General features: G+C 38.7%; 2 protein-coding genes across 2 annotated transcripts; one reads left to right on the plus strand and one right to left on the minus strand.

Moving 5' to 3' along the window:
* Positions 1-45: 45 nt before the first annotated feature.
* On the minus strand, positions 46-9,689 carry taf7 (TAF7 RNA polymerase II, TATA box binding protein (TBP)-associated factor). Its single transcript, XM_030738940.1, has 12 exons — positions 9,509-9,689; positions 7,775-7,851; positions 7,610-7,688; positions 7,099-7,232; positions 6,747-6,867; positions 6,547-6,605; positions 5,995-6,067; positions 5,177-5,287; positions 4,218-4,412; positions 1,920-2,032; positions 1,246-1,305; positions 46-852 (listed from the first exon to the last, which is right to left on the minus strand). The coding sequence occupies exons 1-12, from the start codon at positions 9,525-9,527 to the stop codon at positions 808-810; spliced, it is 1,086 nt and encodes a 361-aa protein (XP_030594800.1). The 5' UTR covers positions 9,528-9,689; the 3' UTR covers positions 46-807.
* An 836-nt stretch (positions 9,690-10,525) lies between these two features.
* On the plus strand, positions 10,526-25,338 carry slc9a6a (solute carrier family 9 member A6a). Its single transcript, XM_030738941.1, is given in 22 exon segments — positions 10,526-10,936; positions 12,323-12,522; positions 13,748-13,825; positions 14,050-14,080; positions 14,083-14,116; positions 14,342-14,463; positions 15,264-15,298; positions 15,300-15,370; positions 17,090-17,112; positions 17,115-17,167; positions 17,169-17,253; positions 18,265-18,351; positions 18,554-18,642; positions 19,017-19,130; positions 19,577-19,688; positions 19,803-19,957; positions 20,279-20,308; positions 20,412-20,497; positions 20,978-21,083; positions 21,327-21,353; positions 21,355-21,561; positions 21,563-25,338. Coding segments are annotated over 22 exon segments (2,076 nt in total). The 5' UTR covers positions 10,526-10,644; the 3' UTR covers positions 21,602-25,338.
* Positions 25,339-26,641: the final 1,303 nt, after the last annotated feature.

Raw genomic sequence — 26,641 nt, forward strand, 5'->3', positions numbered from 1 at the left:
CAATTTTGTTCAAGGTATTTGAACAAAAGCAGGCAGGAATTCAGCTCTTTTCACAGCTTCCTGATGTTTTTAATTTAAATACTTTTCATGAAGAATGAAACATTGAAAGACTTGGCCATTTCTTTTTCTTTACATAATATATACCTGTCAGCACCTGAAAATGCAAACAATTTAAAAAAGAAAACCATTTCTGATGACATTTAAAACTATTTTGACACGATTCAGACCTAAGGAGATCAGTGGAAAGTGTACTAAATAACATGGTAAGAAAAATGCAAACAAAAATCAGCTGCCACAGACAGCTGGATTTGAACCAAAAAACTGATGAGGAAAAAAAAAAAAAGATTCTTACATCTACAGAATATTAATGATCACCATGCCCATGCTGGTCATTAATACCAATAATGTAGGGATATATAAACAAATTCTGTAAAATGTAATTCAGAAACTTCTTTTTCATACAGATGATTTAAAAAATAATAATAAAAAAAAGACCTGTAAAGGCTAGTCTCAAAGCCAAGTTGGCTGAGAGACAACTTAACTTTGAGACAATTAGCACCCAGAGAACATTACCCACTGAAATGAAAGTTTAATCATACAGCAACTAACACCACATTTTGTCAACTTAAAAACATGAACTTTGAGTAAATAAACCTGTGTGCTGTATGTATAATATATGCCAATGACAAATTTAAAGGAATGACACAGCAAGTTCTAATAAAGACTCCCTTTTTCCCTGGAAGGCGGCTTTTCTCCTCTTCATCTTCCCTGTATGGCAGAAGATGACATGAGACTGCCCCCTGGTGGTCACTTCTCTATCAGTGAGTCCAGCTGCTCCTGCAGGGAGGCCAGCTGTTGGAGCAGAAAATAGAAGGCATGATTGATGCCCAACAGCCCCGTGGTGTAATTGGAGGGTAAGTGGATGATGATTAACATGTCTTTTCACATTAATTTGCTGCAGTCATTTGTCAATACAAACAACGACCCTAGATAGTGGGTGGCCACTATGCCATAGCTACAAAAAGGACTCCCCTGGTCGCCGCTGTCAAATTAAATTTCACTTGATTGGATTTCAACATTGCTATTAGGCACAAAAACTGTTGGGTTTAGAAAGGATAGCAAGCACAACACCATCTGCAGACATGGTACTTGACATTCATACAAGATGAATTCATGCAAAGTGCTGAAGGCTGTAGAAAGCTCACAGTGAGCACTGATCCTTGGCTTTTACAAAATGGTTCTTACCTTCTCCATCTCCCTCTCCTCCTGCTGAATAATCTCATTCAACGAAGCTTGAAAACGGTTCTGTAAGAGCAGAGAGACAAACAAGGTTTGTCTGAGTCGACATGCTGAGCCTCATTAAATTGTGATGGGTTAAAATGTGTGTAGGCCTGGGCTGCTCATGTCAGTATCTCCTCTCTGACAGAAAGGCCACTTGGAATGCCAGTCAGAGACAGCTGACCTTTTCCAAGCGACTGTGATAATAACGACTGAAGATGGGGCTTTGACGGTCCCAAAACACCGAGCAACGAGAGCTCTAAATGGCAACGTAGGAAGGGCCATGTCTGCTCATGTTTCACTCATTGTGAAGTCTCCACTAAAGAGTGCCGGGCATAAGAATGAACTTTCAGCCCATTTTTTTTTGTACATGGAAAAACTTGCAGAAAAATTGGCTAGCGGGAGAGACCCAATATTCTGGGTTTTAAAATAATAATAATAAAAATAATAATAATGGCCTCAAACAATGTGTGTAATCAGCTGTTATTTAGGTTTTCACATCACCTTTGAGTGAATTTATGCTGCATGAAGAATTTTGCCTCCAAGCTCATCTGCATGTTCTTGTTTATGTCTCTGTACATGCAGACCTAGTTTCTGGATGAATGTGTGGAAAAGAAGTGTGCGGTGCTTTCAGTGCTTACTTTGAGCGCCTGGTTTTCCACTTTCATGATGAGCTCCTCCTGCTGTTTCTTACGGGCACGAATTTCCTGAAGCTTGGACTTAATGTTGTTGATCTGCACCTGGTACTCCATAACTGCAGGACATGTCAGGAGATTCATGTGTGAGGACCATCATAAAAACACTTATGTGCAGCAAAGAGGAGGCAAAAATGGTTGGACGGGGAAGATGATGTGACATAATTTGAGACACTACACTCGCCATGGGGACAAGATATGTACCTTAGCCTTAGCGTGATGAACCATAGGGGTGCCTCCATTTCAGTTTGACAAATTATCATTAATGGGAACAATCAGTCCATTTAAAAGGACATGAGCCAGCAAGGGACAAAAAGACAACTAAATCAGTCTGCTCTGGGCGCCACACAGAATTCTCAACAAATCCACTCTGAGTACCTACATCTCACAGCAACCTGTCGCTCAACCACCAATTAACTATCTTCCAAACTAATTGTATCCATTCAGTTTCCTCCTGCCTCTGGCTCTAAACTGTGACAAAGCTGTTGTAATAATCACAAACTAACAATAACAAGTCCATGCGGACTCATTCATTCAATTCATTACAGCTATGCACGGATGCCATCAACATGCACGGCCAGATTCCAACATATTGAGAATGGCTTTGCCGAGATGCTACAGATGAGCTGGCCAGAAGTGCAGCTGACTGACAGCTCCATGTATGTAGATAAGGAGGTATTGTGCTGTCAAACTGGACAGCTCCCTGAGCTGCCTGCTGAGCCACAACACCTGTCAGACCGGTTAGTTGAAGAGGAGAGCTGAGAACTGTCAGAGAGAGCATGTCTGTGGGTGAGGCCGCAGCACATGCATTTAAGTGAAAGTAGGGCTATTTATTTGACTGTGTGTGATGACCTAGAAAATTCAACTGCGATTAAAAGTTCAGACACCTGGCTAAGGTTATTTTTGACCTCTGCTTTGACAAGTATCTGTGGGCAGCCGAGCCCACTTCTTGGCTGTGACGGCTGCAACTGAAAAATGAACTGTTGGCATACAGAGCAAGCCGGCTAAGAGACACAGGATTGTCTCTGTGGTGTAGACTGCAAGCACGGCATGAAAGATTGCATAATTCTAATGAAACCCTTACTTCATCCACCTGAGTACACAAACACACACACACACACACTTTAGTGCACACTTTAAACATATAATAATCACTAATAATAGTATCTCTGTCTCCTGTGTTTACAATATTCTTATAAATTGTTTTCAGAAAATTGGTGCTTTGTTTGACTCTGAGACTGTATGTAAAGATGGACCAAACTGCTATGACACCACCCATTTGATGAAAAGTCATTTTGAAACCTCAGCATTAGCATTTCCCTGTAGCCGTCTTCATGCTTTAAAGCCAAAAAAAAGAGCATAACTGGATGAGAGGGTGGAGTCCTAAGCTCTGCTAACATTAGCAAGCTTAGTTAGGAAACTGAATCCATAAAGTGTATGGGTGCCACAAACAGACATAGATATCTGCTAGTTACTCATAAAACTAACATAAAAAACTAAATTTCACAAAAAAAAGGATCACAAATGTCTTGGAAAGACTGTTCAACTAAATGTGCAGTAGGCCATATCACATGTCAGCTAATTCCATTAAAATGCTCCAGATGGCACAAACACAGTGCAGAGGTACAGTTCAATTAATCAAATTAGCAGAGGTGAGGTGAAGATATCTACAGTCCACAGCTGCCTGCGTTGGCACACCTGTCAGTCAAAGAGTCTAAGAGTCCTACTAATGCATAATTTTAAACCTTAAAGAAATTTAAAACTTGAATTGTCAAAAACACATACACATATATCGTATCACAAAAGGGGAAACTAACCTACAGAGAAAATGTGTTGTTTTTTTTAAACAGACAGCTTATTTCTGCTTTTAAATGAACGTATTGACCCGGGAGCCTGCGGGGATTAGCGTGCTTGACTCGGCCATTTGAGGAAAAGCAGTTTTTGCCTTTTACACAATGACCTTATTTTCTAGCCCTGGGGATTGCCACTTGGCAAAAAACAAAGCCAAAATTCATGAAACTTGTAGGAAAGATCAAAAGACAAACATTAGATTTTGGTGCAGATATGGATTGCTTTTTTTTTTTTTTTTTTTTTTTTTTTTTTTTTAACTAGGAAAACAGGGCACTGACCACAGCAGGGGATTCCATCCCCAAGTCCATTCTATTTTCCAACACATAATTCACATATTTGTGAAGCTTGAATATAGTTTTCTGGATCTATGCAGAAACCCTGCCATCCTCTTACCTATCTGGTTGTTTCTATCACTTTCATTCTGTGCAGAATCAGACTCGTTAAGTTTGTCTTGGAGCTGTTGGACCAGATCATCCTCTGTGTCCATGATATTCAAGTCCTCGTCCTCATGCCGGTCCCCTTCGTCCTCCTCGTCCTCACTCGAGCTGCTGATGTCATTGAAGATCTCCCTCAATTCATCATGCTGGACTGGTCATGCAGAAAGCACATTAGTGTTAGAAACACAGATACAAATATGGAAACAGCAAGAATTTAGAGCATTTGCTCTGGGATTAATCTAGGTCACGGAGGCAACAGTCTACTGAGGCTTTAAAACTGTGGGCTTATATGACAGAAAGGAATGAATGTGGAGTCCAAACAACCAACATGGCAAAAATAACTCTGCTCTATAACTTGGCAGTACAGTAGATCCCACTGAAGCATGAACCACTAGGCTGTTTAGTCACATACCACAAGGAAAGGAATGAAAGGAGGAAATAAAGGTTACAGAATGAAAACCTAACAAACACATTTCCATAACCTTTATATCCTCCTTTCATTCAATCTGATCAGCTTTATAGGTCATTTGTTATGCATGTGTACATATGTCTCATCGACAGCAAAGAAAAGGATAGGAATCGTGCCCTAATTACATGGTGTGACCACTAGAGGGCAAGTTTATTTTTCATGCTTCTCATATGTTTAAAGGATCCATTTTTTTAAAGAAACGTCTACGTTACAAGATTATTAAAAAATTGAATACATGATGAATTAGCAAATACACATTTTCAAACGCTCATCTCAATTGGCTATGATTGCCTCAAAACACTTTATCAATTGGGTTTTATTGTGTATTCTGTGCCAGCTAAGAGGTCCAAGTAGCATGTGACCCTTTTTCTAGCTGAATTGAGAAGATGTTTGAGCATCATAACAGGGTCCAACACATCTTATTTTTTTAATTACGTTTTACTTACCAGAGGACCCATGACCCTTGTGTCCTGAGGTCCCAGGTGAGGAATCCAGGTTGGCCAGAGAGCTGTGCTGATCTGCTTCCTTGGACTCATCCTCTGCAATAACCTCCCATCCTGATAACTGGGTTAAGGGTTCGCACACCTTCTGCAGATTCATTTAACCTTCAGAGGACCTAAACTACAGACTTGTAGTCTTTTGAATAATTTTTCTTTAAAAAACACCTGAAGGGTAAAAAACAGATGCTGAGAAACTGCCTCGGCTTTAAGATTCATTAGTGCCATGTTTATCTCTGCGGCTGTACGCAAGCACTAAAATTATAATAAGAATCTTAGCTTCACTGTGACCAACTAAGCAGTGATAATGATCAGTCCATCTCAATTAACACACAGCAAGCAGCCACTCAAGGCAGCCTTGCTGTGCTCTTATTCTGTCAGGCAAGTTTAGAGTTTCATTAGAGCACTAATGGCTTCCTTGCACAGCGCATCTCTCACAAAGGCATCAGAGAGAGTCAAGTCAGGTGAGCCATGCAGGAGTCAGGACAGCCAGTTGGGTCTAGTTTCAACCTATTTTAGACAGTAAATAAGACCAAGATTACGTTTGTCCTAAAAAACAACGAGTGTTAATTATCTGATGCTTCCGAAAAAAGACTGACTAGATTTCTTGTTACAATAATTGCCAGTAAAATCTACATTACACTGCTATCCTTTCCAGATGTAGTTTTAAAGATGTAATACACACTTTTGTTTTGCTTGTTTAAATTCACCATTACTAATTTCCCAAGATGGATGCGCAGACTATTTGTAGATGTCAAAAAGGATACGGACACTGACAGCCTCAGCATCTGTGCTCAGCAATCTCTTCACTTCCTTTTCCACATCAGGAGATTCAATGTACTGCAAGAGAGACAGAGAGATCGAGTTACTTGTAGTGTTAGCAGCATCTCTCTCGCCTTCCTCCTCAGTCTCTATCTCACCCACACACATATAAAAGGTAGCAGCTGGCCACATGCCAGGAAGTACATTAACGATTAAAAACAGAAGGGGCCAAATCAATATGGCTCAGCTCTGCACCTTCAGGAAGATTTATTCAGAAGACAAAGTAGAAGTGTAGTGCTCCAGCTCACTCGCTTTCACTTTGATCAGAGCAATAGTGAAATTGCTTTTTTGCATGCCTTTGGGGAAAACTAAGATGGAAAGGCTTTATTTATATGTAAATCTTAGTTTTCACTTTTACCACAGTTCCTGTTTTATGAAATGTAAATGTCTTGTTGGAAGAGAGCCGAGGAAAAAGATGGATCATCAAACGAGATGCTAAGGAGATGGATGGGAAATGGGAGGAGACCGCTGTAAGGAAAATGATAAAATGTCAAAACCTTTTTTTTCGCAGTCTTCCGAAATCTTCTCTTGCGTGTGTTCTTCAGAGGGCAGGTGACTGAAGAGCAAAACAGTAGGATTGGTGAAGTCAAAAAGATCAGTCAATTACCCGTGGAGAGCAAACTAGATTTCCTGAAATGCTGAGTTTTCAACATAAACAGGTCAAAAAGCTGCTGAGTGTGGATAATTAGCTACTTACTGCCATGATTCCAAATGAATTTCTTGTCCTTGTCTTTGTCCTTCTTTTTGGCCTTAGGGTCAGTGCCAGTTGGCTCCTCCAAAGGGGGATAAAGGTCTCCATCTAGTGTACATACTAGCATCTAACCCATGGATGGAGAAAATGAATGCAAAATATTGTACTTATTACTGTACTGGATTATAACTGGGAAAAATAACTTTACATAAAATTTATCTAGTTCTGTTTATCATAAATGTTAAAAAAAATGCAAAATATGCTTTTATTTTAAATTAATAAAATAATTGATAACTGGCAAAAAGGTGCTTCTCATTCACAAGCAAAAATATCCAAGTTTTTTTCCAGTCTCGTTTACCTGGCACACATCAGCAGTCTTGTAAAACGTCTTCTTGTCCACTGTTTTTAGTGACTCAATCATACAAGGCAAATCCACCAGTTTGCAGGCCAAAGGAACACGGTCTACTCTAACTATGCCATGCCGACCATCAGCTGCAAATGAGAGGGACAAATGGCTGTTAAGGGGACGTGTGGGTTAGACTTCTTTAACTACTGCCATGTTACAGTCATTGTCATTGACTATTGGCTATTTTTAGACATGCATAAAAACTTAAACTTTTGTTTCCAACAAAACTGAAAATAAATGACTGCAAATTCCAACTGGCCAAATATGTGGAGCTAAAAGAATTTAAAAAAAAAAAGAAAAACATTTAAGAGCTGAACTAGCTTATAAATTACACACTGACAACTACAATCTTTTTACCATAGAAATATGTACAATGTTCAAAATTCATGACCGAACTGTAAATAAATAGCCAGACATAGACAGAGACAAATTAAAACCAGTGCTGAGACTGAGAGCAGCTTACGGTGCAACTCAATGGTGAGTCTGTCCTTCATATTCATACTGCTAGACTGTGCAATCCTTCTTACTGTTGAGGCGTACTCCTGCAAAAGAAAGAAAAATGAAGCCAGATTCTATTCAGCTAGTGATAAAACTGAATTTCACTGAAACAAAAGTACAAATGTCTCACCGAAGGAAGCCTCAGGACAAACTGGTTCTCCAACTCATAAGGGGCATCCTCCTTATTTTTGGAGCCGACCTTCCCAACTAAAAGTCAAAACACATCACCATAATTAAAGTGTTTAAATAGCTTAATTGTTGTGTGCTATTCACTGACAAACTACAAAGTCTGTCATTCTACTGTACCATTAAAAGAGGGCACTATTTAATACTAACAGAAATAATACAGTATAGCACAGGTTGATCAGATTGGGCCAGTTACCCGAGAATTATGATATTTCAATGTAAATGCAGTTTACAAGCTAAAGAAATAAACTGTAACCATATTCAAAGCTACTTTCTGCTGATCTCTTGCGACAAGGGGTTACCACAGCAGGTAGTTCAGCATGTTTGATTTGGCAGGTTTTTTTTGTTGTTTTGTTTTGTATTTTTACACAGGTTACCCTTGTTGATGAAACCCCAAAGTGGATGTGTGTCATAACTTGCACTCCTTTTTTTGCGCAAATTCACAGAACTCGTACTTTAACCAGGTATTTTCTTTTCGTGCAACTTTTACTGCATTATTGCTCAAAGGCAGCTATTGTACTCCACCCCATTTGTTTGACAGCTTTAATTACTAATCACTTTTCAGATTACAATTGTTCTTCCTGTCCAATGATAAGTGTGGTGATTTTTAATGTTTTCCTTCATCATGTTACTATACATTTGTTTTTAGCTTGTGACGTTTTGACTTTTTAGAAGTGTTTAGTTTTCACAGGGCAGCAACACAACAAATACGATTAAACAGTAACTACCAACCTTAAGTACCTACGACAGTAAACTATATCATACAGATTAATGCAGCAGGAATATCAATTCAAAAACATGCCAAATTGACAAGCAAACTACAGGCAAACATGGACTCTTAATTTTATTTGGAATATTACTGAAGATCTGAATACTTGCCACACTACTGTTTTTTTTGTTTGTTTGTTTTAGTGACTTCATAAATCACCTCCTTTCACAGTTTAACTGGTTTACATTCTGCTGTCTTCAGTTACAGTAACAGAAAAGGTGTTTTTCTTGTTATGCATAGTAGACTTTAAATCTTCTTAAACCTATTTCAGTGCTGACATAAAAAGAAGATATAATTTAATGAGATAAATATTTAAATAGCCAAACCAAAACTTTCTCATCTATAGTACGTATTTGCAAACCAATAAACCCGTTACATGGTGTTTTAACTTTGTTATTGGTGCAACGTAACATTTAGTTTAACGTACAATAGTGTGAATGAATAAATAAATAAATGACTGACCATTATCCAGGCCACCTAGACTCTGTTATGTTTACTCTGAATCTCTTATGAAGTGACATTACGAATAAGTTTACAATTTTTTGTGCATCTTCCATTAAGTTTGACTTTCTATTGCATGGCACTGAACAGGAGTGGCCCTCCAATCTCACTGTACATCCTGTATAATGACAATAAACGCATTCTATTCTATTCTATTCTACTAATGTCTGAACACTCTGCGTGATTGTTCAGACAGGAACGATAAACTCGTTACAAACGTTAATTTGCGAACACTGTTGTTAATATCTTGCAGATACAAGATGTTGTCTTATTGTTATTCATTCATAACAGATTAATTTTAATAGCCGATAACTAAACGTGTTTATTTACCTTACAAAAGTCGGGGCTAAGGGGCTAACAGCTAGTCGTCTTTAGTATAAGAGGATAACGGAAGAGAATGTTAACTACCTTTTATTTTAGATGTCATCGTCGATTCTGCAGTTTATCCGGTACAGCTGTGTAGAGGTCTTTCAATCCAAAAACGCACAAACATGAGGATTCTGAGTACAACAAAAACGAGATGTCTTAGCAACACAACTATAGCATAATCACGAGCGCGACCAAAGGTCTTGTGTAGATCCTTGCTACATTCAATGCCTCGTCAGAAATTTGGATTTTATGCACCTTATCCATACAACTCGTTGTATATCTGACAATTACATTACAATCTGTACACATATTTTTAATAAACAATTAAGTACTTACAATAAATATACATAGATCTTTTGTACTTTACTGTTATACCTAAGGACAAACAGTGTAAAATACTTTGCTTTGCAATGTATGATTGTAAAATAAACATTTTCCGACAAACTGGAACGCCACATGTAATGATCTGTATCGCGAGACTTGTTAAACAGAGCATTTTTAGAAAAAAAAACGAATATTCTTTATTTAGAACAGTCAAATATCACACAGCTAGCAATATTTAAAATTGCTATAATTTGTTGTTCGTTACGCTAAACAGACTGTCAGTAAAAGAAGAGCGGGAAGAAAGCAGGAATACGGAAATATCATGGGAAATATAAGACTATTTTTTATTTAACCTTATTCTATTAAGTATTAAATTGTAATCTGAAATAAGCACCAAGTTGGCCGATGTGGCTCTTTTTTTTTTTTTTTTTTTTTTTTTTTTTAATACGACACAAATAGATAGCCTAAAGGACCGTTGGACTCACTTCCTCTTAAGCATGACGAACATAAAATATTTCACAATAAAATCCTTTGGGGGCAAAGCAGAGAAAAATCGGCAAGAAAACTATCAGATACACATTTGTGTTCATCAAAAACTTATATCCATTATTCAGCATAGAAATTTATCTACTGCCATTGATTTTAACTATCAACAATGTGGTGCTGGGCTTTTACTTTGAAACAAAAAATTTACACTTTCTGGAAAAATTACTTTTCCCTTCCGGGCCGGAATTGGTTTCTCTGTTGCTGTCGTCTTTCTGTTACCAACTCCGCTCAGTTTATGAATAATATTTGCACAAGTTTATTTTTACCTTCGGCGACGTTGCAGCATCTGGCCGCCGAAAGCCGAAATGGTGTTTAAAGTTACTGTCAGCAGTGCCCGGAGGGCAACGAGGACGATGTGGCTGCTCGTGCTGGTAAGCCTGCCTGTTTGCATCAGTGTTTGCCGAGCATCATCACCTCAGGAAGACAGTGCCATGGAGAACATCGTTACAGAGAAAAAGGCTGAGGAGAGCCACAGACAGGACAGTGCGGACCTGCTGATCTTCATCCTGCTCCTCACCCTCACCATCCTGACCATCTGGTTGTTCAAACATCGGCGGTTCAGGTTTCTGCACGAAACCGGGCTGGCGATGATTTATGGTGAGATGCTTCATCGTGACTGAGGGACGTCATTCGAGCGCTTACTCTCATTTCATAATTAGAATTTTAATTAAATGAATACCAACACCAGGCTTCATAAACCATCCCCTGTTAATAAAATACTATTTTTAAGCGGATTTTAACAGATTTAGGCAGCAGGACTGCTCCATATTGTGCTGTGATTAAACAAGCTTATTTAACGACAGTGAACACCTCTTCTACAGCTGTGCGCCTAAGCAATTTAGCCACTTGGAGAGAAAACATGAAAAAGCAACACCTGAATTTCACTTTTTTAGGTAAACTGAAGTAAAGTGTGCGTGCAAGTCACAAGTGCTCAATTGGTGAATCTCTGATTGGACAAATACCTGTCACGAGGGTGTAACCGCACTTTGATTTCACTTTTGTTGGTGGAGTGACATTTCAGGAGCGTTGTAAAAAATTTCCCAGCCCCTAGAGGATGATGTGGTCATACCACAGTAGAATCATATTACATTTTGTCATATGATTTATATGATTCCAGGTATAAAGAATCCGGGCTTGGTTTACTTATCATTATGAGTATTAGCTTTTCCTGTCAGCCTAAGTACTTATTAACTCTGTTATCAGTGAGTACTTAGTCTGAATTAAAAATTTCCAGCATATCTCCATTCAGCTCCCTCCTCAAAGCAGGTATTTACAAACTCCTGTATGGCTGTGCAGACCCTTGAGAGTCTAAACATGAAATTGGAGTATTTGTTTTCACGAGTCAGCACCTGCTGTTTTTAAAGAAGGCTTAGGGTCCATGGGGTGGATAAAAGCATTTTTGTTACAGCATTACTACATGGTTTGGAAACCTGTCTGTTAAGTTCAGATCACAAGTCCAAAATTTGATCAGAAGTGCTGGAAACGTAATTGGCGTACTGACTCCATTTTCCCGCCAGCAGACATGTGAAGAGTTTGTGATAAAGAGATAAAGAAAGGCCTGAAAAGTTCCATTATCAGATAATTACTGAATGGTAATGGGTGAAACAATGATTGTGTGTCTGTGTGTGAATTTAATGTTCTGATATTTTATGTGAGGTGTTCCTTTCAATTGTCCAAGACAAATTTCTCCCAAGGGAGATAATAAAGGCTAATCTAATTTAATCTGAATTCTAATTTGCTAGTACAGTATCTGAGGTAATTTATTCTCAAATGGATGTCTTCAGACTTAAATTTGAGAGCAAAGGCTGATAGATGGCTCAGTGATCTTCATAGTAGGCCTTGCTTTTAATTCATTTCCACAAAATACTAGTACTGAAACATGACCCTTTGTACTCTCAAGTAGTCTGACATCCCTTTTTGTGGACTACATGCTTGTAGTATAAACAGCGTATATTAATAAACTCTTTTTTTTTTTTTCCCCAGGCTTAATTGTTGGAGTGATTTTGCGTTATGGCATTCATGTTCCTCGGGATGTTAGCAACATCACCATGGACTGTCACGTTAATGCCAGTCCTGCCACTCTGCTGGTCAATGTCAGTGGCAAGTTCTACGAGTACACATTGAAAGGGGAGATCAGTGGCAATGAGGTGAACGACGTGCAAGATAATGAGATGCTGCGCAAGGTAGAGTCTGTCACATTATTATTTTAATTTCTTGTCTACATACAAGAAGCTGTGTTACAGGGGTGGGCAATTAATTTTCCTAAGGGGCCACATGAGTAATTGGCACTGTTGTGCAGGGCGGCACCAATAAAATGAACTCAATATTAATTTTAGCTCTTTATAAGCTTATTGGTACAGCCAACTACAACAGTCCCAGTTTCTCATGTGACCCCTTGGGAAAATTAAATTGCCCACCCCTGAGCTGGAAGAAATCAGACGATTTAATGATTAACAAAAATAATTGCGAGATATTCAATAGTTGTCGGATCATTTTGGTTATTTTTAAATTGAAATGATAGAAGCTGCGCAAATCTGCAAGCACTGATGATCAAGGGAAAATCAGCTACTCCACATTCTTTAAATACAGCATAATTGATCAATGCAGGAGATAAATCACAGTCAGGATAATTAGTAATGGATTCGCTGGTGGTTTTTAGCCTTATGAGTTAAATTATCTGCGTTTCTCTTTCTGCAATATGAATATTATTGTCAACATTAATAGCTTTTCCAATTTTAGAAGAATAGATTCAAATTATGCAATCTAAAGCCTGTTTAAAAAGTTTTAAACAGGGCCTGAGTTCTGTAAAAATGAGTGACATGATGCCTCTCGTACTGATGCAGAGACACCATAGAAGTAGTTGTTCTACAGCTGTTGTGCGCTGGGGTGCGTTTGTCACACTGTAATTTGTCTGCTAAACAACTTTTCAGTTACATGCATGCAATATTCTTGAGGATATTCCAACCACAAAACAAGCATCAAGTAAACAGTCTGCTGCCAAAGTTTCTTCTTTTCAAGCTATAGTCTCATGCTTGACAGTTGAGGATTGGTGAATAGATCTAACCCATTGTCACAGATTGAAACCACATACTGATTTTAAGGAAGCACTGCACTAGATTTAACATCTAAAAATGGCATTACCCTTGATGTGTGCATGTGGTTAGAAGCTGTCCCCTTTTTTGGCATGCCATTTTACTATTATAACAGTTTTTTGTTGATTGTCCTGGAAGCCGCTTCATGATGTCCCAGATGCGTCATTCTTGATTAATTACTTTTTTAATTAATCTAAAAATGCAACAGCCCAGAAAGAAATTAATTAATCAAAACAACTTCTCAGTTTTTGTTGTTTCATTTGTAAGCCTTTGGATACAGAGCTGCAATGTTGTTCTGGTTTTGTGTGTGACTCAGGTGACCTTTGACCCTGAAGTGTTCTTCAATATTCTCCTACCGCCTATCATCTTCCATGCCGGCTACAGCTTGAAAAGGGTACAGTATACCATAGAAAAGCTGAACAATTATCAAAAAATGCTTTTAATATGTATTTGGTTCCTAATGAAATAATATCATCTTTTGACTATGAAATTTTAAGTCCACTTCCTTTGACACTATCTTTAGAGACCTTAGGGTTTATGTATTTAATGAAAACAATTTAATTATTTTAAATTAAGTATCCAGATGATTGCTGATGTGGTAATCTATTTCTCTTTCAGAGACATTTTTTCCGCAACATGGGATCCATCTTAGCTATGCCTTTCTTGGGACAGTCATTTCCTGTTTATCATTGGGTAAGAAAATCCATTTGCAAATAATAATAAAAAAAAATCCAACAGTAAAGCCATTAATCCTCGTGATTTTACAACCCCTGTGCAACCTTGTATGTAAACAAAAGGCATTTTATGCCAGAGCAGTATTTGTATATGTCATTTTCGGTGGTGTTCAAGTGTCCATAATGCCTTTAAAGTTAGTGTTGTTTATGATGATGGACAAAACCACCTGTTCTTCCTCCATCAGGTTGCTGATGTATGGCTGTGTGATGCTGATGAAACAGGTGGGCCAGCTGAATGGAGACTTCTTCTTCACTGATTGCCTGTTTTTTGGAGCCATTGTCTCTGCCACAGACCCTGGTACATATGCTTTTCAGATTTAAAGATTTTCGTTGATCTACTCAAAGCACAAGTAATGCATCCTAAAACGTTTTTCTTAATTTATTAACTACAGTACTGTGCAAAGGTCTTGAGCAGCCCCTTATTTATATTTTGTGCCCAAGGAGACTTTATTTTAATTTTTAAAGTGGTCTTGAGCAAGAACTGGACTTAAAAAAATCGGCGACAGCAGGTCTTATAGAGTGATGAATTGAGATTTGAATTTTTTGGTTCTAGTCATTGTCAGTATGTACAGAGGAGATCTGGAGAGAAGTGCAACGCTGAGCGTCTACAGCCATCTTTTCAGCATGACAGTGATCCTAAGCACAGTGCAGTAACAGTATACCTGGATAGAAAAACACACAGTGGAACAATATCAGTCATGTGAACTGGCCTCCTGGACCTCAGCATTATTGAAGCAGTGTGGATCATCGGAGAACAGAACAAGAAGCAGTGACCATCCAAAGAGGAGCTTTGAATGTCCCTCAAGAAGCCTGGAGAACAATTCCTGAAGACTAAAGAAATGACAAGAAAGCTGCCTCAGAGAGTTCAGGCTGTGTGGAAGAATAAAGAATAAAGGTGGCCGTAACAAATATGGGCTTTCAAGCTTATTAGAATTGTACAAACTCTGTTTTTGCCTTTTATACTGTATTTACGTGTATGTCTGAAGTATGTCATTTTCCAAGCAAAATCTAAAGAAATAAGGGTGGCTCAAGACTTTTGCACATCACTGTATAACTGTTGAATGGTTGAATGTAATGTATGTTCTCTTTGCCTCACAGTGACAGTCCTGGCTATCTTCAACGAGCTGCAGGTTAGACGCAGATCTCTATGCATTACTGTTCGGAGAGAGTGTGCTTAACGATGCCGTAGCCGTGGTTCTTACCTCGTAAGTACCTTCATGCACTCACACTCAAAACAGTTATCTTATACCTTTATCTTGAGTTTTCTAAAGTGTGTACAAAGCTGGTAACTGGTTTTCTGAAAGAAAGTGTGAAAGTGTTGCATCCTGCATTTTGTTTTTGTTTTTTTGTTGATCCTCCAGTGACCTTTTACTAAATTAATATCAGCTCCACATTGGTGCCTTGCTAAATGTGAAGTGTGTTCCCTAAGCTAACACTTGGTTTTTGTCCTCCTCTACATGGAACTGCTGTAAATTCCACAGAATTGTAAATTTGAATAGCAGGCAGATTGGAGGGGGCCGGGCCCTGCAGAGAGACTCTGACCAGCCCACTGAACGGGTGTACTAAGTAGAGCATGGCATTGTGTGCTTTTGCAGTGCCTTGGGATAAACATGACAAATCACCAGCCATTGTTTTTACACTATGCTTATTTAACCAGAGATGCAGAACATTGCATTATTTATTCTTTTTTTTTTTTTTCTTTTTTTGTTATCAGCAAAATGTTTTGATTTTATGAGTCAGCTAAGAGCACATTTCTATTTCTTTGAAGATTCTGTGGGGGCCAAGGAGAAGGCAGAAAGCCAGAATGCTTATAGACAAAATGCATGGTGATTTGTTCTGTGAGTTTGGGGGCTGTGAAAAGAGAGGGTGAACAAATGTTATTTTAGTGTGACATTTGGTTCAAATAGCTATATATTTACAGAGCTATTTATTCAAAGATCTGAATCTCTTTATTTGGAAGTTTGAGGTTTGCCGTGTCAGCACATTTGATCACAAAGCTACTTTCAGCACAATGTTTTAAAATAAAGTGTTTCTCAGACTGACAATTAGTCTGCCAAATATTAAATTTAAACTGCACTTTAAAGAAATTCTCATTTTTAAAGCTGTTTGACTCAAGTTTGAAGTGAAGTATGGCTCTGTTCTTTCAGACTCTAGTGAGATGGTTCAGTGTTGATATTCATCTCCCAAGTGGCACAAATTAATATATGAAGTGACATCTTTTTTTTTTTTTTTTTTTAATTGGAAAAGTCAAAGACTCATGTTGCTACCTCTTGTGTTGCTGCTGGTTGTATTTGGGCTAAATTAGGCAGAACGGGGAAAAAAAATCTCCCTTTTTCATGCACAACAAACAGAAATGGTTTTCTTTGTCTTCATCTTTGAATTTGTTTTTATAGGATATGATAAGTCACTGGTTCCTCATAACAAAGTCACTCTCTTGAGTGAATTGAAAGTGATGAAACCAAAACTGCGCCATTGGTTTGTTGTCTTGGTTATCTCAGGATTTTTGGGGACATGTGACAAGAAACTCTTAACTGAATCTGCTGTATGCAGTATAAATGTACTACTCAGTAGACTCTTAACCAAATTTTAGTTTTTAGTCAAGTATTAATGCTGAACTATTCCAATACAGTGTGATACTCTTTTTGTTCCACCCGCTGCATTTTTCTCTTTGCCTCTTTATCAGTTGACAGTTCACACAAGTTAGAGGCCCTGAGCTGCTTTCAAAAGAAATCTACTGTAGTGGTGAAATGTGCAGGAATATTGGCTTGATAAGGTAGCTGTTACAGCACACTTGAGTCACTTAGATCATATACAAATGAACACTACACTGTATGCAGGCATTAACTTGTATGTGGTAACTGCCTTAAGTCTGCTTTCTTCAGTTATTCTTGCCATTAAATGTTTGTCTTTTGTGTTTGTATCAGCTCTATAGTAGCATATCAGCCAGAAGAGACAATAGCCACACCTTTGAGGTTATGGCCATGCTGAAGTCTTTTGGGATTTTTTTTGGGAGTTTTCAGCGGCTCGTTTGCACTGGGAGTGGCCACCGGAGTCGTCACCGCTCTCATATCTTTTATTTTTTTGGTTTGTTTTTATTTTATCATTAAATTACATGTTTTTGAAGCAATGTTAAGCAGCAAACACAAAAAGCCTGAGCATACACAAGTGCTTACTTAGCTACAGGCATAGCTACCGTAGTCACATGCATCTGGAATGCATGTGACTAAATTACACTCAATTTGTTGTGTGTTTTAAAACATAAAAACTCATAACCAGTGTATTGATTCAATTCAAGAACATAAAAAAGAATCAAATTATACATATAAGTGCAGTCAAGTGCAGTCAGATTCAGTTTCAATATTGCAAAAGGGACCAGAAGGCTCTTTCAATTTAGTTTGGCATTTTAAACTAGAATTATCACCTTGGGGTTGTATGCCTGTGGCAACCAGTAAAGTCTGAGCATACACCCATTTCTGTCCAGACCAGACCTTTGACCTTTTGAATAAAGTGTCATTAGTTATCATTTTATCCTATTTGCTCTCTTGTTGCAGTTAGCATATGAATTTTGTGTTATGGCCAGAGACTTGCATATTAAGGTCACAGTGACTATTAACCACCAAAATCTATTCTCGAGTCCATTTCTTAAGGATATAAAGAGGAAGAATTAAGTATGCCAGTGCTTTTAGTATTAGTTGCCCTATACCTATCTTTAGTGAAAGAGTCTGACCTACATTCTAGGTGGGGCTGATAATCTGCATATTTTAAATTCTAAAATGATTTTCTCTAGCTTCTTAAAATTCAAACAAAGTCAGTCTCAGTGTAATAAATGAGTTTGTTTTTTAAATACTGTAGGAAATGTACAGGAAAAAGCATCCATGGATGATTGGATGACATTATTTTGACATTTACCTCATAAGCCATCAATGTCAGACTTAAGATGAGAAGCAAAAGAACTGATCTCTTTTCATTTATTTATTTAAAAAATAACAATTTGTCTTAGAATTGAATGATTTGTAAAAGGTCAACATGAATGATTTAGCAGTATCGCAAGTTTGTTAAATTCTTTGACTGTGGCGTGTACGTGACTAAATTCACCAAGTGAGGGATTTCCAGCTGCTGGAGACTGCTCTGTTCTTCCTCATGTCGTGGAGCACGTTCTTGCTGGCTGAGGCTTGTGGCTTCACAGGTAACACACACATGCACACACATTCATATGTCAAGTGTATGGTATACTGTAATTACCTGAACATTTAAAAAAAGGAAAAAAAGATTAGTACTTTTGATAAAGCGATTGTGTCCAACTGAAGTCTTGTGCATCAGTGCGTCAGAAATCAGTGTTTATTGATCTATGTCCTCTGTGTGTCTCTGTCCTCCTTGGTGTGCTGCAGGTGTTGTAGCAGTGCTCTTCTGTGGAATCACACAGGCCCACTACACCTACAATAACCTGTCTCCTGAGTCTCAGGACAGGACCAAGCAGGTCAGACCTAGACTCCCATCCACACCACTGCTGATTCAGTTCTACTTTACGAGGCTTTAAGTGTTAAGTTTTTCTTGTGTTTTTAAAGTGAATCACGTAAATTTTAGTGTCATAATAAGTTTGTTGGCCAAGCACAGTAAATGAGTATTTCTTGCCAGCCACAATGATTCAAGAATTTAAACTTTTCCAAAACCTTTTAATTTTTTGTTCTTTTGTGATATAATGAATAAAAAAGCTGCATTCAAAGTTTGATTACAGTCATAGCCATGCAATCCAAGCTCAACGGTATTTACTGGAAGCTATTTTTTTCTGTACATCTCCTTAAGTGTTGGCTGCCATCTAAAGCAGTTCATGTTGTTTTTCTTATTTTGCAGCTGTTTGAACTTTTAAATTTCCTGGCAGAGAACTTCATTTTCTCCTACATGGGACTGACCCTTTTCACATTCCAAAACCATGTCTTCAGTCCGATGTTCATCATTGGAGCTTTCGTATCTTTTGCATGTGACCCTGACAGGTTCACATAAGGCATGTTGCAGAGTTGAAGATGTTAAGATTTTCAATGGGAGTGACCAGCATGGCTAGGATGAGAAATGAGTATCAGAGGAACAGCTCAGGTCAAGCACTTTGGAGACAAAGTTAGAGAGGCAAGGCTGAGGTGGTTTGGACATTTGGGGGGGGGGGGGGGGGGGTAGTGGATATATGACAGAGGATGCGGAATATGGAGGAGGAAAAGAGGAAGACCTCGGAGGACATTCATGGATGCAGTGAAGGAGGACATGGAGAGGATTGGTTTTGACAGAAGAGATTGCTAGGGATAGGGTGAGATGGAGGCAGATGATCTGCTGTAGCAACCCTAAAGGGAGCAGCCAAAAGAAGATTATTTGACACAGCACACTCTTCATTTGTTGTTCTCCCTAACCTTGTTCTCACCCAGATAGCAATATTCCTAGGAAGAGCTGCTAACATCTACCCTCTCTCCTTCCTTCTTAATCTGGGACGACGCAACAAGATCAGATCTAACTTCCAGCACATGATGATGTTTGCAGGTAGTGGTTGTACGGATAATGATGTTTATTATGTCCTGTATGGGTTGAAACCAAGTCTGGACCCATTTTCTTTTGTGAATAAATTCAAATGCATTCTTTGTGTGTGCTTTTTAGGCCTGCGAGGTGCAATGACCTTTGCACTGTCCATCAGGGACACTGCAACATACGCTCGTCAGATGATGTTTTCCACCACTCTGCTTGTGGTCTTCTTTACTGTATGGATTGTGGGGGGTGGTACCACTCAGATGCTGTCCCTGTCAGCGCATACGGTATGCCTGTCTTTCCCCTATAAAATCAAGACTGGATTTGCAGTTATCATTTGTTTTGACAGTGGTGTTTCATGCATAAGCCTGATGCTTGTCTATAATTATTTGGACTTCATGATACCCGTGTTAAACTCATCTAGTTACCCTGTCAAGCAAGAACTCTAACAATGTGTGCTGCTCTGGTTTATCATCTGTTTTGTTTTTTTAAGTGTGCAGATTTCCTGCTGAGGAACTTGTTAAAACGGGAAACATGCTTCACAGCATAGTTCTGCTCTGACAGTTAACAACTGCAAATGATTACATGGGTTTCATTTTATTTAACAGAGTGGGAGTGACTCGGATCAAGATAACTCTGTAAGTTTGATACTTATAAACATGTGTTGTAATTATGTGATTGGTGTGAAGGAAATGTAAAGCAAAACAACACACCTAAACAATATTGTCTGTCTTTGTCCAGCTCAGTCTCGCTGAAGGCTCAGAGAGAAGAAGCACCAAACAAGAAAGTGCCTGGCTTTTTAGAATTTGGTACAACTTTGACCACAAGTATCCTTTGTTTTATTAGTGTCATTACTAATTACTACACACACAGACACATTTTTTTTCTTTCTTTCTTTCTTTCTTTCTTTCTTTCTTCTTTCTTTCTTTCTTTCTTTCTTTCTTTCTTTCTTTCTTTCTCTCTCTCTCTCTCTCTCCTCTCTCTCTCTCTCTCTCCCTCCCTCCCTCCCTCCCCTCCTACTACATGACTACTTTCCTTCACATTACCAGGCAGCAGAGGGAGCCCCCACTTACAGACTTTAATTACACACTAGGTCTTCTTTTGGCTGTCTATATGAAGGTCAGGACTGTTCTATGCCTTTAAATAAATTACCTTATGAAATTACTTTAATTTGGAACATTTTCTTCTTAGGATTGCCATTCATTAAGCATCATCACACCCTACCGGGAGCTTTCTTTTTGTGTCTAATAGCAGTCTCTTAGTGCTTATTTCACACAATTATGTCCTTGACTCAAGCCTCCCTCCAGCTACCTGAAGCCCATCCTGACTCACAGCGGCCCCCCTCTCACAGCCACGCTCCCTCCCTGCTGCGGCCCCCTCGCCCGCTTCCTCACCAGCCCTCAGGCTTTTGAGGTCAGACACTGGTTTATACAAGAACTATTTCTGTATGAACTGTGTTTTTATTTTGTTTTACCAGATGGAAAATGGTCATTTAAAAATTAAATGAAGATATTGGCTCACTGATAAGGAATGTATCGCATGAGATAGAATTATAATTGCATTCATTAAAGCAGGTTTACTCAGTAGTTATGGAGTCCTAAAGTCACCTCCTCTTTTTTTTCCCCAGTTTGTGTACTGTGTTTCTTCTTTCCGCAGAATGAGGGCCAGCTGAAGGACGACGACCTCGGACCTCATCCTGAGAGATGGCGACATCAGCCTCACGTTATGGCGACATACAGTCAGTACTGATGCCAGCGGTTCCCACACTAGCAGCGGCCCTGCCTTTGCCGGCGCTGCCACCTCTGATGACTTGGACAGAGAGTTGGCATACGGAGATAATGAGCTGGTGATGAGGGGCACACGCCTGGTGCTGCCCATGGACGACTCTGAGCGCCCCTTTCACAGAGTCCCACCACCGCATGCGGATGTGAAAAAGAGTCTTTGAATACAAACCCAGGAAACCGTCCAACACCAACCTGACCCAAGCCATTGAGCAAAAGACCAGTACCTGACTCTCATTCTTTCACTTCTTTGCTTTTATTTCTTCTATGCTTGCACTTTGCCTCATCCTTCTTTCCACATTTTCTCCACGTATTCTATGGGCGCGAATCATCTTCTCTACCTCATTCTCTTTCTGCTTATTTCCACACCTTTCTGCCATTACTGTAATAAAGTCATATTTATTTGCAGGGCTTTTTTTTTTTTTTGGAAAATCAGTTTTACTTAGCTTAACTTTCTGTGTCACCTTACTGTAGCATTGCACAGAGATCTAGCAGCATGTGTCAGTGTTTAAATGCAACCACTAGCTAATTTTGTCAGTGTAAAGTATATCTCAAGAGTACTATAACTTTGATATGCATGCTGAGGATTGCTAGTTGTTTTCTTTGTATGGGAGATTGAGGGCTTTTGTGTTGAATGTTGCTGCCTTCTCTCTGTGCGTCAGAGGCAAGCTGACCCAGTGGACAACTTTACTGTACATTTGGTTACAATCAAGTGCCTGGGAATTGTCGTTTTTGGCAGCCTAATACTGGATTAGCTCGTAGAAGCAGAGCCAATTCAGTATGCGCAGTTCATTCACTTTTCCTTTGTAAAAAAAAAAAATAGAAAAAATACTTAAAAACAGACACCTCTGTCCATAAGGTAGCAATATACTTAGTGTGTGTTTGGGCTGTCCATTTGTGCTATTTGCTTGTAAATAGTGTGTAACAATGTGATGCCAGTGTTGCAGTGTAACCGGGCAGTGAACATTGTGGATCTCTCCCAATGACCTTTGACTGTGACATAGAGGGAGACTTAACACCTTATTTTAGAGGCCAGTGTCGTTCACAGCAGAAAGAAGGGCGTTGTTGTTTGAGATCCAAATGAGGATAAAGTGAGAAAGCTTAGTGCCATTTCTGTCCAGCATTTTTACATTTTATGAAATCTGACTGTAGATGACCCTTAAAGTGTTTTGTATTCTTTCTGCAACAGAGGTTTTTGTGCTGAATCACATCTTTCATATCCATTTTCTATTATATATTTTCCCACTGAATTAACCTGAAAGACGCATCTAGATAGCTGAATCTGACGCTAAAGAACCTATTACAGTCGTATTAGTACATTTTTCAAGTGACTGTGCTTAATAAGAACTATCTGTATCTGCTTTTGGTTAGGGCCGCAGACAGCGATTCATTCATCTGCCAGCAGTTGTTTAATTGATAAATTATTTGGTTTTAAAATTGACAGTAGTGAACATTGCACATCACAGTTGCTCAGACGTTAAGGGGCACTTCAGAAAAAAACTAATTTAGTTGACTTTTTTTTTTCTTTTATTCATCTAGATTAATGTGAAATGAGCAGTAAAGATCAAAGATGTCTGCCTTCTCTTTGATATAACGCAAATAAATTTTCACCCACCTTGTGGTGCGCAAAGCATCCTACATAGAAATGCTTCTTTCGACCTGGTTACTCAAAATGAAATCTGCAAATCATGTTGTGAGCTGTTTAATGAAGGATCTGTTTTCATGAAACTACAGTACCAGTCAAAAGACTTTGACTGGTACTGTATATCCACTGATGACAAAAAGGATGCAGCAGGACCGAACCTCGGGTCACAGGTAGATACACTCTTTCTGTAGTTCAGTAGAAATGAGATGTGACCAGTAACCTGGTCAGCGATATGCTGCTGAGTTTTTTTTTAATGGCATTTTTGGAGGGGGGGCTTTGAGCATCACAAGGCAAATGCCATTTAGATCCATCTTATCCAAAGAAGGCAGGAGACTCTCAAATCTGGGCTACTGACGCCAAAAAGTAGATGGAGAAATGGTACTATGAAAATGATAATTATTTGATTTTTGTGACGAATTGTACTTTAGGCTGACATATTTAATGGCTTTGTTTGTCTGATTGGCAGCTGAAAATGTGAAAGAAGTCTCACAATCTGAGAAGATGGATGTAGAGAATGTCACCTTTGTTCAACAACACGACCTTAAATTATTAATTTGTTATCAAAATGGCCTGCAGAACAATTATTTTATTTACTGATAGGACAATTAATCAATCAACTGTTATAGACATTAAGGTATACATTGTGTGTATGAATTATTTGTGAAAGATGAGCCCAAGGGATTATTATCTAATCCACAGTGAGCAGATATTTTCATTGGTACCGTGGTGGTTCATTAGTATGCAGAGTGCCAGAATAGTGCAACCACAGTTGTTTAAATGCTGGATGTTTCTGTCTGCTGTACACAGTAGAGTTCTTGATGTCTTAAGGTGAACATGAACTCAGAGGCACATAAAACCAGAAGCATACAATTTATTAAAAGGTACTCCTGGCTGGATGGTTATATTTGACTTGTAGCCTTGAGCGTTCACTGTAGAGGCTATTTTGGTGCATGGACAAGAAGAACGGAAGGTTTTGTCAGCTCCTTTGGGTGCAGAGTGCAGCAGCTGTTAATGTGGGTTTAACAGGAAGTGTTGATAGAATGTCACCGTGGCAACACTGTGTTGATCCAGACCGAAGTCAGAAAACATTCGGTAGCTCAGTTGAACACGGCAGTTTTGTGTTTTGGCCTCTTAGTGACCCAAAGAAAAAGAAGAACTGGGTGGATGCAAAATGGATGTTTGAGCATGACGATGGGGTTGAAGCGTGAGAGAGAATGGGTGACGGAGGCTCGTCTGGCCTTTGTTCATCTGCGTGTTCATGTGTCAGGGATGATACCGAGGTACAAGGAAGAGAAGGCTTTTAGATATCGCTTTTCCTTCCACAGTTATCTTCTGCTGTGCAGGAATTTCTCATTTCTTTTCTTTTATTTTTTTTACCAGTCATTCCTCTACACTCCGCATTATCTAAAATATGATTTACAGTTTAATTTTTTTGTTTTTTGTGTATTTCTGATTTTTTTATTTTTTTTTTAAAAAGGAAAGCAATGAAGAAAAATGAATGATTTGCACTTATTAAGAATGTTGTGCTGTTTTATTGTGTTATTTTTTTATGTTTTATCTTACAGCTGCTTTTATATTATTTACCTTGAAAGGTTGTGGCAATCTGCAAATTCATGTTTTCATTGTGTTACTTTATGAAGAAATATTCCCACATTTTTCCATCTTATCACTTGACCACTCTGGTACTTTGTATGTAAGTTGTTGCTTGAATGCTGTTGCAGTGACTTCTACAGAGCATGATTCATTCAACCACCACTCGTGATGAACTCTTTTTTTTTTGGGGGGGGGGGGCAAAAAAAAAAGTAAGACATATAATATATAAGCAGAATTGTGTGCCACTGTTTTTTGGCACATTAAATGATGTGAAATCTGCAAAAGGGAAGAGGTTTTGATGTTTTCCTACTGCGCTGCCAGTATGTGTTCTGTCTCTGCTCTCTGAATGGTGACTTGTGATAAGCTTTGATCATTGGAAATCTTGTCTGAAGTAGCTGACCAAAGAAGCCTGCTGTGCTCTGTGTTCTCAGACAGTCCACTCTATACTGCAAACTGTGTGTGTGAATGTGTTTGCGTGTGTTACTGCCTGCACATGAATGTGTGTGTGTCTGTGTGCGCAAGAGAAATGAGAGAGACGCATTCTCTCTGTGTTGCAGGTACTGACTGTTTACATCTGTGTAAATATACTCTCTCACCTGTTCATTTGCGTGCAGCAGTCAATAAACAGAAGCCTGTGCTTTTGATTAAAGCCCTCGCTGTAATGGCCTCCTCTGTTACCGTGTTGATTCTGTTGGATGCCTGGGGTTTGTGAGAATGTAGCTGTGAGCGCCGGAGATCATCCCATCCTGAGAAACATGAAATAAGATTAGTGCCAGAGGTGATTTCATTTGAGCAGCATAAATCTGAGAAGGGATTTTCTTTCAATGCTAATAAAAGGTTTATAGTATTAATTGCCATGCAAGTATGGCAGGTAGCCTGCGTTCACAAGCAGTACAGTTTCAGAGAGGAATAAAAGTCAACTTCAGGCTGATAATCCCCGAGTAGATTTACCAATCCAAATAAAAAGTGATGTCCTTTGCATTCCAAGCTCCAGAGTCAGGGTTATTAGAACATGGGATTGGAAGATGGTAGAAAAATATACACCAGAGATTTCGTTTTCATGCCTCTGAAAGTTATTTAAAAAAAGAGTACTGTGGTCACTCTTGCTCAAACTGGTTACATACACATCTTCTTATAAGGGGGCCAGAGGGAGACACTGCTATATTTTAAGCAAGCCTAATGCCTTCATATTGGGGTTATAAAGTTTGGAGTGCATGCTATTTCCTGTCCTGAGTTAAGTCACGGAGAGACTTAAGGGGTGGAAGTAGGAGGCCAGATTTTCTGATCAGCAGTTAGTAATATCAAACCCTCAGTCCAGTGTGATACTAAAGGTTGGTATGAATACCCTGCCAGGAATGATGCCATTTAACCCTCCTAGGCTGATTTGTTCCAGATATCAGGTAAATGTTCCTAATATGGGCAAAACTCCCTGCAGTCTGCTCAAGAATGTCTGTATAGTGGATTACCGTCCAGAGAGGAAATGGTAACTTTTACAGGACCCCATTGCTTCAGGCTTCACTTGAGTGCTGTTTCTCTCTCACTCTGTATCAAACTGTCTATACTTACATTTGACATAGTCTACAAAGGTCGATTTTTGAATTTTGAATGCAAATTCACAAGTAATTAAGAAGAAGAAGAAGAAGAAGAAACAGCCTTTATTGTCCCACAGAGGGGAAATTGGGGTGTAACAGCAGCCGCAGTTATTATAAATATAAATAAAGATATAATAATTCACACTATTAAGAAAAGAATATATATAAAATCAACAAACAATATTAACCTTAATACTACTAATAATTAACACTATATACAATGTGCATGATGTGCCGGACTATTTACAGTATATTATTATTATTATTATTATATATTATCCTACATTGTGTAGGCTATTGTGGTTTTTGTTGGGAGCAGTGATGGTTATAAAGTCTTACAGCTGCTGGGAGGAAGGATCT

This window comes from Archocentrus centrarchus, chromosome 10 (assembly GCF_007364275.1).
Source record: "Archocentrus centrarchus isolate MPI-CPG fArcCen1 chromosome 10, fArcCen1, whole genome shotgun sequence".
In the NCBI taxonomy this organism is placed as follows: domain Eukaryota; kingdom Metazoa; phylum Chordata; class Actinopteri; order Cichliformes; family Cichlidae; genus Archocentrus; species Archocentrus centrarchus.

Excerpts from the sequence above, each read along its gene's own strand:
- taf7 (XM_030738940.1), bottom strand. Across the intron at positions 5,288-5,994 it reads TGCTGAGGCTGTCAGTGTCC|GATGGGAGGTTATTGCAGAG; the intron begins GTATCCTTTTTG and ends CCCAGTTATCAG. Across the intron at positions 1,306-1,919 it reads TGGAAAACCAGGCGCTCAAA|AACCGTTTTCAAGCTTCGTT; the intron begins GTAAGCACTGAA and ends CTGCTCTTACAG.